Raw genomic sequence first — 10,000 nt, 5'->3', positions numbered from 1 at the left:
GGGGGAGGTGTAGGGGAGGAGGGGGAGGTGTAGGGGAGGAGGGGGAGGTGTAGGGGAGGGGGAGGTGTAGGGGAGGAGGGGGAGGTGTAGGGGAGGAGGGGAGGTGTAGGGGAGGGGGAGGTGTAGGGGAGGAGGGGAGGTGTAGGGGAGGAGGGGGAGGTGTAGGGGAGGAGGGGAGGTGTAGGGGAGGAGGGGAGGTGTAGGGGAGGAGGGGGAGGTGTAGGGGAGGAGGGGAGGTGTAGGGGAGGGGGAGAGGTGTAGGGGAGGAGGGAGGTGTAGGGGAGGGGGGAGGTGTAGGGGAGGGGGGGAGGTTGTAGGGGAGGGGGGAGGTGTAGGGGAGGAGGGGGAGGTGTAGGGGAGGGGAGGTGTAGGGGAGGAGGGGGAGGTGTAGGGGAGGAGGGGAGGTGTAGGGGAGGAGGGGTAGGGGAGGGGGAGGTGTAGGGGAGGGGGAGGTGTAGGGGAGGGGGAGGTGTAGGGGAGGAGGGGGAGGTGTAGGGGAGGGGGAGGTGTAGGGGAGGGGGAGGTGTAGGGGAGGAGGGGGAGGTGTAGGGGAGGGGGGGAGGTGTAGGGGAGGAGGGAGGAGGGGAGGTGTAGGGGAGGAGGGGAGGTGTAGGGGAGGAGGGGGAGGTGTAGGGGAGGAGGGGGAGGTGTAGGGGAGGAGGGGGAGGTGTAGGGGAGGAGGGGGAGGTGTAGGGGAGGAGGGGGAGGTGTAGGGGAGGAGGGGGAGGTGTAGGGGAGGAGGGGGAGGTGTAGGGGAGGAGGGGGAGGTGTAGGGGAGGGGGAGGTGTAGGGGAGGAGGGGGAGGTGTAGGGGAGGAGGGGAGGTGTAGGGGAGGGGGAGGTGTAGGGGAGGAGGGGGAGGTGTAGGGGAGGAGGGGGAGGTGTAGGGGAGGAGGGGGAGGTGTAGGGGAGGAGGGGAGGTGTAGGGGAGGGGGGGAGGTGTAGGGGAGGAGGGGAGGTGTAGGGGAGGAGGGGAGGGGTAGGGGAGGAGGGGAGGTGTAGGGAGGAGGGGAGGGGTAGGGGAGGGGGGAGGTGTAGGGGAGGGGGGGGAGGTGTAGGGGAGGAGGGGGAGGTGTAGGGGAGGAGGGGAGGTGTAGGGGAGTGGGGGAGGTGTAGGGGAGGAGGGGAGGGGTAGGGGAGGGGGGGAGGTGTAGGGGAGGAGGGGAGGGGTAGGGGAGGGGGGGAGGTGTAGGGGAGGGGGGGGGAGGTGTAGGGGAGGAGGGGGAGGTGTAGGGGAGGGGGAGGTGTAGGGGAGGAGGGGGAGGAGGGGGAGGTGTAGGGGAGGGGGAGGTGTAGGGGAGGAGGGGGAGGTGTAGGGGAGGAGGGGAGGTGTAGGGGAGGAGGGGGAGGTGTAGGGGAGGGGGGGAGGTGTAGGGGAGGAGGGGAGGGGTGTAGGGAGGAGGGGGAGGTGTAGGGGAGGAGGGGGAGGTGTAGGGGAGGAGGGGGAGGTGTAGGGGAGGAGGGGGAGGTGTAGGGGAGGAGGGGGAGGTGTAGGGGAGGAGGGGGAGGTGTAGGGGAGGAGGGGGAGGTGTAGGGGAGGGGGAGGTGTAGGGGAGGAGGGGAGGTGTAGGGGAGGAGGGGAGGTGTAGGGGAGGGGGAGGTGTAGGGGAGGAGGGGGAGGTGTAGGGGAGGAGGGGGAGGTGTAGGGGAGGAGGGGAGGTGTAGGGGAGGAGGGGAGGTGTAGGGGAGGGGGGGAGGTGTAGGGGAGGAGGGGAGGTGTAGGGGAGGAGGGGAGGGGTAGGGGAGGAGGGGAGGTGTAGGGGAGGAGGGGAGGGGTAGGGGAGGGGGGGAGGTGTAGGGGAGGGGGGGGAGGTGTAGGGGAGGAGGGGGAGGTGTAGGGGAGGGGGAGGTGTAGGGGAGGAGGGGGAGGAGGGGGAGGTGTAGGGGAGGAGGGGGAGGTGTAGGGGAGGAGGGGGAGGTGTAGGGGAGGAGGGGGAGGTGTAGGGGAGGAGGGGGAGGTGTAGGGGAGGAGGGGGAGGTGTAGGAGAGGGGGGGAGGTGTAGGGAGAGGGGGGAGGTGTAGGGGAGGAGAGGGAGGTGTAGGGGAGGGGGAGGTGTAGGGGAGGAGGGGGAGGTGTAGGGGAGGGGGGGAGGTGTAGGGGAGGGGGGGGAGGTGTAGGGGAGGAGGGGAGGTTGTAGGGGAGGAGGGGAGGTGTAGGGGAGGAGGGGAGGTGTAGGGGAGGGGGAGGTGTAGGGGAGGAGGGGAGGTGTAGGGGAGGGGAGGGGGAGGTGTAGGGGAGGAGGGGGAGGTGTAGGGGAGGAGGGGGAGGTGTAGGGGAGGAGGGGGAGGTGTAGGGGAGGAGGGGGAGGTGTAGGGGAGGAGGGGGAGGTGTAGGGGAGGGGGAGGTGTAGGGAGGAGGGGGAGGTGTAGGGGAGGAGGGGGAGGTGTAGGGGAGGGGGAGGTGTAGGGGAGGGGAGGTGTAGGGGAGGAGGGGAGGTGTAGGGGAGGAGGGGGAGGTGTAGGGGAGGAGGGGAGGTGTAGGGGAGGAGGGGGAGGTGTAGGGGAGGAGGGGAGGTGTAGGGGAGGAGGGGGAGGTGTAGGGGAGGAGGGGGAGGTGTAGCGGAGGAGGGGAGGTGTAGAGGAGGGGGGGAGGTGTAGGGGGGGAGGGGGAGGTGTAGGGGAGGGGGAGGTGTAGGGGAGGAGGGGGAGGTGTAGGGGAGGGGGAGGTGTAGGGGAGGAGGGGGAGGTGTAGGGGAGGAGGGGAGGTTTAAGGGAGGAGGGGGAGGTGTAGGGGAGGAGGGGGAGGTGTAGGGGAGGGGGAGGTGTAGGGGAGGAGGGGGAGGTGTAGGGGAGGGGGAGGTGTAGGGGAGGAGGGGGAGGTGTAGGGGAGGAGGGGGAGGTGTAGGGGAGGAGGGGGAGGTGTAGGGGAGGAGGGGGAGGTGTAGGGGAGGAGGGGAGGTGTAGGGGAGGAGGGGAGGTTTAAGGGAGGAGGGGGAGGTGTAGGGAGGAGGGGGAGGTGTAGGGGAGGGGGGAGGTGTAGGGGAGGAGGGGAGGTGTAGGGGAGGAGGGGGAGGTGTAGGGGAGGAGGGGGAGGTGTAGGGGAGGAGGGGGAGGTGTAGGGGAGGAGGGGGAGGTGTAGGGGAGGGGGGGAGGTGTAGGGGAGGGGGGGGAGGTGTAGGGGAGGGGGGGGAGGTGTAGGGGAGGAGGGGGGAGGTGTAGGGGAGGGGGAGGTGTAGGGGAGGGGGAGGTGTAGGGGAGGAGGGGGAGGTGTAGGGGAGGGGGAGGTGTAGGGGAGGAGGGGGAGGTGTAGGGGAGGAGGGGGAGGTGTAGGGGAGGAGGGGGAGGTGTAGGGGAGGAGGGGAGGTGTAGGGGAGGAGGGGAGGTGTAGGGGAGGAGGGGAGGTGTAGGGGAGGAGGGGGAGGTGTAGGGGAGGAGGGGGAGGTGTAGGGGAGGAGGGGGAGGTGTAGGGGAGGAGGGGGAGGTGTAGGGGAGGGGGGGAGGTGTAGGGGAGGAGGGGAGGTGTAGGGGAGGGGGAGGTGTAGGGGAGGGGGAGGTGTAGGGGAGGAGGGGGAGGTGTAGGGGAGGAGGGGGAGGTGTAGGGGAGGAGGGGGAGGTGTAGGGGAGGAGGGGGAGGTGTAGGGGAGGAGGGGGAGGTGTAGGGGAGGAGGGGGAGGTGTAGGGGAGGAGGGGGAGGTGTAGGGGAGGGGGGGAGGTGTAGGGGAGGGGGGGAGGTGTAGGGGAGGGGGGGGAGGTGTAGGGGAGGGGGGGGAGGTGTAGGGGAGGAGGGGGAGGTGTAGGGGAGGGGGAGGTGTAGGGGAGGGGGAGGTGTAGGGGAGGAGGGGGAGGTGTAGGGGAGGGGGAGGTGTAGGGGAGGGGGAGGTGTAGGGGAGGAGGGGGAGGTGTAGGGGAGGAGGGGAGGTGTAGGGGAGGAGGGGAGGTGTAGGGGAGGAGGGGAGGTGTAGGGGAGGAGGGGAGGTGTAGGGGAGGAGGGGGAGGTGTAGGGGAGGAGGGGGAGGTGTAGGGGAGGAGGGGGAGGTGTAGGGGAGGGGGAGGTGTAGGGGAGGGGGAGGTGTAGGGGAGGAGGGGAGGTGTAGGGGAGGGGGGGAGGTGTAGGGGAGGAGGGGAGGTGTAGGGGAGGGGGAGGAGGGGGACGCGGGGGAGGAGGGGGACTCGGGGGAGGTGTAGGGGAGGAGGGGAGGTGTAGGGGAGGGGGAGGTGTAGGGGACGGAGGGGAGCTTGCGAGGAGGGGCGCTCCCATTCGGGTACCTGGCCAGCTGGAGGTATCGCTGGATGAGGTCTCCATCCAATGTCTCTGCTTTGCTGAGGGTCTCCTCCTGGGAGGAGGCCACGTAGTCAAACGCCTCGGGGAGGAAGAGGAGCTTTGCCCCTCGTTCAGCTCCCTCCCTCACCAAACCCTGGCACTCGGCAAAGTTCCTCTCCTTATCTCCTGTGCAATTCAACTGGCAAACTCCGATTAAACTCTTCCTCATGGCGGCCACGCCTCGCAGCCTGGCCGAGGGAGAGACGGAGTTAGAGGGTGGGCGAGACCCGGCTCTGAAACCTCCCTCACATCCCTCGGAGCCACCCTGAGGGAGTGTAGGAGGAACGCGTGGATAGGGGGCAGGATGCAGATTTACTGAAGGGATCCCGCAACCATCCTCCCTCAACAGCTCAACCCTTCCCTCAATCCCTCCATCAACCCTTCCCTCAATCCTCCCATCAGCCCTTCCCTCAATCCCTCCATCAGCCCTTCCCTCAATCCCTCCATCAACCCTTCCCTCAATCCTCCCATCAGCCCTTCCCTCAATCCCTCCATCAGCCCTTCCCTCAATCCCTCCATCAGCCCCTCCCTCAATCCCTCCATCAGCCCCTCCCTCAATCCCTCCATCAGCCCCTCCCTCAATCCCTCCATCAGCCCTTCCCTCAATCCCTCCATCAGCCCCACCCTCAATCCCCCCATCAGCCCCTCCCTCAATCCCTCCATCAGCCCCTCCCTCAATCCTCCCATCAGCACTTCCCTCAATCCCTCCATCAGCCTTTCCCTCAACCCCATCAGCCCTTCCCTCAATCCCTCCATCAGCCCCACCCTCAATCCCCCCATCAGCCCTTCCCTCAATCCCCCCATCAGCCCTTCCCTCAATCCCCCTATCAGTCCCTCCCTCAATCCCTCCATCAGCCTTTCCCTCAACCCCATCAGCCCTTCCCTCAATCCCTCCATCAGCCCTTCCCTCAACCCCTCCATCAGCCCTTCCCTCAATCCCTCCATCAGCCCTTCCCTCAATCCCTCCATCAGCCCTTCCCTCAACCCCCCCATCAGCCCTTCCCTCAATCCCTCCATCAGCCCCTCCCTCAATCCCTCCATCAGCCCCTCCCTCAATCCCTCCATCAGCCCTTCCCTCAATCCCTCCATCAGCCCCTCCCTCAATCCCTCCATCAGCCCCTCCCTCAATCCCTCCATCAGCCCTTCCCTCAATCCCTCCATCAGCCCTTCCCTCAATCCCCCTATCAGTGCCTCCCTCAATCCCTCCATCAGCCTTTCCCTCAACCCCATCAGCCCTTCCCTCAATCCCTCCATCAGCCCTTCCCTCAACCCCTCCATCAGCCCTTCCCTCAATCCCTCCATCAGCCCTTCCCTCAATCCCTCCATCAGCCCTTCCCTCAACCCCCCCATCAGCCCTTCCCTCAATCCCTCCATCAGCCCTTCCCTCAACCCCTCCATCAGCCCTTCCCTCAATCCCTCCATCAGCCCTTCCCTCAACCCCTCCATCAGCCCTTCCCTCAATGCCCCCATCAGCCCTTCCCTCAATCCCTCCATCAGCCCTTCCCTCAATCCCTCCATCAGCCCTTCCCTCAATCCCTCCATCAGCCCTTAGGGGAGGCTGTGTATGGTGTAGTGGTGTTGTTGCTGCACTGGTCAATCCTCTGGGGACCCGGGTTCGATTCCCACCAAGGCAGAGACAGAGAGTGTGTGTGAGACAGAGAGTGTGTGCGTGTGTGAGACAGAGAGTGTGTGAGACAGTGAGTGTGTGCGTGTGTGAGACAGTGAGTGCGTGTGTGAGACAGAGTGTGTGTGAGACAGTGAGTGTGTGCGTGTGTGAGACAGAGAGTGTGTGAGACAGTGAGTGCGTGTGTGAGACAGTGAGTGTGTGTGTGTGTGAGACAGAGAGTGTGTGAGACAGTGAGTGCGTGTGTGAGACAGTGAGTGTGTGTGTGTGTGAGACAGAGAGTGTGTGAGACAGTGAGTGCGGGTGTGAGACAGTGAGTGTGTGCGTGTGTGAGACAGAGAGTGTGTGAGACAGAGAGTGTGTGCGTGTGTGAGACAGAGAGTGTGTGAGACAGTGAGTGTGTGCGTGTGTGAGACAGTGCGTGTGTGAGACAGAGAGTGTGTGTGAGACAGTGAGTGTGTGCGTGTGTGAGACAGAGAGTGTGTGAGACAGTGAGTGTGTGTGTGTGTGAGACAGTGAGTGTGTGTGTGTGTGAGACAGAGAGTGTGTGAGACAGTGAGTGCGTGTGTGAGACAGAGAGTGTGTGAGACCGTGAGTGCGTGTGTGAGACAGTGAGTGTGTGCGTGTGTGAGACAGAGAGTGTGTGCGTGTGTGAGACAGAGAGTGTGTGTGAGACAGTGAGTGTGTGTGTGTGAGACAGAGAGTGTGTGTGAGACAGTGCGTGTGTGTGTGTGTGTGAGACTGTGCGTGTGAGAGATGGTGCATGTGTATGTGAGACAGTGTGTGTGTGTGTGAGCCAGTGCGTGCATGTGTGTGAGACAGGGAGTGTGTGCATGAGAGAGTGTGGGTGTGTATGTGAGAGACAGTGTTTGTGCGACACAGTGAGTGTGTGTGTGAGAGATAGTGAATGTGTGTGTTAGACAGTGCGTGTGAGAGACAGTGCATGTGTGTGTGTGTGTGTGTGTGTGTGAGACAGTGCGTGTGAGAGACAGTGCATGTGTGTGTGAGACAGTGCGTGTGTGTGTGAGACAGTGAGTGTGTGTGAGACAGTGTGTGCGTGTGAGAGATGGTGCATGTTGTGTGTGAGACAGTGCGTGTGTGTGTGAGACAGTGCGTGCGTGTGAGTGAGACAGTGAGTGTGTGCATGAGAGAGTGTGGGTGTGTGTGTGAGAGACAGTGTTTGTGCGACACTGAGTGTGTGTGTGAGAGATAGTGAATGTTTGTGTGAGACAGTGCATGTGTGTGAGAGACAGAGTGTGTGTGAGAGACAATGAGTGTGTGTGTGAGAAAGTGCATGTGTGTGAAAGACAATGACTGTGTGTGTGTGAGACAGGGCGTGTGTGTGAGACAGGGCTTGTGTGTGAGACAGTGCATGTGTGTTTGTGAGACTGTGTGTGTGAGACAGTGAATGTGTGAGACGGTGAGTATGTGTGTGAGACAGTAAATGTGTGGGTGAGACAGTGGGTGAGTGTGTGAGACATTGCGTGTCTGTGTGACAGTGCATGTGTGCGTGAGACAGTGAGTGTGTGCGTGAGAGTGAGCATGTGTGTGAGACAGTGTGTGTGTGCATGAGACAGTGTGTGTGTGCGAGAGACAGTGAGTGTGTATGTGAGACTGTGTGTGTGTGTGTGACAGTGAGCGTGTGTGTGAGACAGTGAGTGCGTGTGTATGTGTGAGAGACAGTAAGTGTGCATGTGAGAGACAGGGGTGGTGTGTAAACGACAGGGGGTCAGGGGGAGTGTAAACGACAGGGCGTCAGGGGTCGGGGTGGTGTGTAAATGACAGGGGGTCAGGGGTCGGAGTGGTGTGTAAATAACAGGGGGTCAGGGGTCGGGGTGGTGTGTAAACGACAGGGGGTCAGGGTGGTGTAAACGACAGGGGGTCGGGGGTCAGGGTGGTGTAAACGACAGGGGGTCAGGGGGAGTGTAAACGACAGGGGGTCAGGGGTCGGGGTGGTGTGTAAATGACAGGGGGTCAGGGGTCAGGGTGGTGTAAACGACAGGGGGTCAGGGGGAGTGTAAACGACAGGGGGTCAAGGGTCGGGGTGGTGTGTAAACGACAGGGGGTCAGGGGTCGGAGTGGTGTGTAAACGACAGGGGGTCAGGGGTCGGAGTGGTGTGTAAACGACAGGGGGTCAGGGTCGTGTGTAAACGACAGGGGGTCAGGGGTCGGGGTGGTGTGTAAACGACAGGGGGTCAGGGGTCGGGGCGGTGTAAACGACAGGGGGTCAGGGGTCGGGGCGGTGTAAACGACAGGGGGTCAGGGGTCGGGGTGGTGTGTGAACGACAGGGGGTCAGGGGTCGGGGTGGTGTGTAAACAACGGGGGTCAAGGGTCAGAGTGGTGTGTAAACGACAGGGGTCAAGGGTCAGGGTGTTGTAAACAACAGGGGGTCAGGGGTCGGGGTGGTGTGTAAACGACGGGGTCAGGGTGGTGTGTAAACGACGGGGTCAAGGGTCAGAGTGGTGTGTAAACGACAGGGGTCAAGGGTCAGGGTGTTGTAAACAACAGGGGGTCAGGGGTCGGGGTGGTGTGTAAACGACGGGGTCAGGGTGGTGTGTAAACGACGGGGTCAGGGGTCAGGGTGGTGTGTAAACGACAGGGGGTCAGGGGTCGGGGTGGTGTAAACAACAGGGGGTCAGGGGTCGGGGTGGTGTGTAAACGACGGGGTCAGGGTGGTGTGTAAACGACGGGGTCAGGGGTCAGGGTGGTGTGTAAACGACAGGGGGTCAGGGGTCGGGGTGGTGTAAACAACGGGGTCAGGGGTCGGTGTGGTGTGTAAACATCAGGGGGTCAGGGGTCGGGGTGGTGTGTAAACGACAGGGGGTCAGGGGTCGGGGTGGTGTAAACAACAGGGGGTCAGGGGTCGGGGTGGTGTAAACAACAGGGGGTCAGGGGTCGGTGTGGTGCGTAAACGACAGGGGGTCAAGGGTCGGGGTGGTGTGTAAACGACAGGGGGTCAAGGGTCGGGGTGGTGTGTAAACGACGGGGGGGGGGGGGGGGTCGGTGGGGGGCGGGGCGGGGTTGGGGGGGCGGGGCTGCGGGCAGCGACCCACGCATATGCAAATCCGACGTAACGTCGTCCACTGGCCCGACCGGCCGACCGTTGGACTAATTAGCATACGGGCCCTCTCCCCTGGTGGTCCCCCCCCCCCCCGGCGGGCGCGGAACGTCATGACGTCATCGCCATGACAACGGCGAAGCGGCTGGACGGAAGGAACATTTGAAAAGAGAAAAATCCGCGCCGGCCAACGACGACTGGTCGAATTTTAAATTAAAGAAAATAAAGGTCAAACAGAAGCCGCGACGGCATTACCAGAAACGCCTCTTAAAGAAGGATCGAGGGAACATGAGGAGAGGGGGAAACAAAATATGGCGGCCGCCGCCCCTGCAGGAAGCCCCCGGGAAACCCCGCGGCTGCTGGGTCCTGACCAGATTTGGCCGTCCGACCGCTTCGCCTGCTTCGCGGGGTTTGGTTGGTGGTGGTGGTGGTGGTGGTGGTGGTGGAAAGAAGAAAAAAATCCCCGGTCTCTTCCAAGATCGCAAAGGAAAGCTTCACATCACCCTTCACCGGTTTAATTGTGTCGGACAAGCCGAGGGTGGGGCGTTCCGGTTCGTCCGGCTCCTCTCCTTTCCTGCCGAGGCCCACACAGGCGCCCGGCCCGGACACCTGGCCCTTCCTGGCCACGCCCCCCCCCCCCCCACCCCCACCCCGGCCCCGCCCAGGCCCCGCCCCGCCTCGATTCCTGGCCCCGCCCCTCCTTATATAAAGGGCGGTGGGCGGGCGCGGACGCTGTCAGTCGAGGTGGGATGGAGGGCGGAGGTGGAGGGGCGCAGCAGCTGCTGCCGCCGACGCCGACGTCGACGCCGGCCGGGCGGGTCAACCAGGCCCCGGGCTCGGCCCTGACTCCCGAGCAGGTGCTGGCCGGGTTCAACAAACTGCGGCAGGAGCAGCGCGGGCTGGCGGGGAAAGGAGCCGAGCTGGAGCAGGAGGTGGCGGAGCACGGGTAATGGGGGAGGGGGGGAGGGGGTGATGGAGGAGGGGGAGGGGAGGAGGTGATGGGGGGAGGGGGAGGGGAGGAGGTGATGGAGGAGGGGGAGGGGAGGAGGTGATGGGG

At 63.9% G+C, this 10,000-nt stretch overlaps 1 protein-coding gene across 1 annotated transcript in view; it reads right to left on the bottom strand.

The window, feature by feature from the left end:
• nit1 (nitrilase 1) overlaps positions 1-9,566 on the bottom strand; it is a gene marked incomplete at its 3' end in the record, with an annotated part of 33,107 nt that extends 23,541 nt beyond the window's left edge. The window contains exons 1-2 of the mRNA XM_041182660.1: positions 9,199-9,566; positions 4,206-4,448 (exon numbers count right to left, since the gene is read on the bottom strand). Of these exons, the coding sequence (XP_041038594.1) occupies positions 4,206-4,448; positions 9,199-9,233 (278 nt within the window). The remainder of the gene's footprint in view (positions 1-4,205; positions 4,449-9,198) is intronic.
• Positions 9,567-10,000: the final 434 nt, after the last annotated feature.

Source organism: Carcharodon carcharias, unplaced genomic scaffold, assembly GCF_017639515.1.
Source record: "Carcharodon carcharias isolate sCarCar2 unplaced genomic scaffold, sCarCar2.pri scaffold_991_ctg1, whole genome shotgun sequence".
Classification (NCBI taxonomy): Eukaryota; Metazoa; Chordata; class Chondrichthyes; order Lamniformes; family Lamnidae; genus Carcharodon; species Carcharodon carcharias.
The sequence above is the reverse complement of the archived record's forward strand: the minus strand, read 5'-3'. Positions and strand labels throughout refer to the sequence as shown.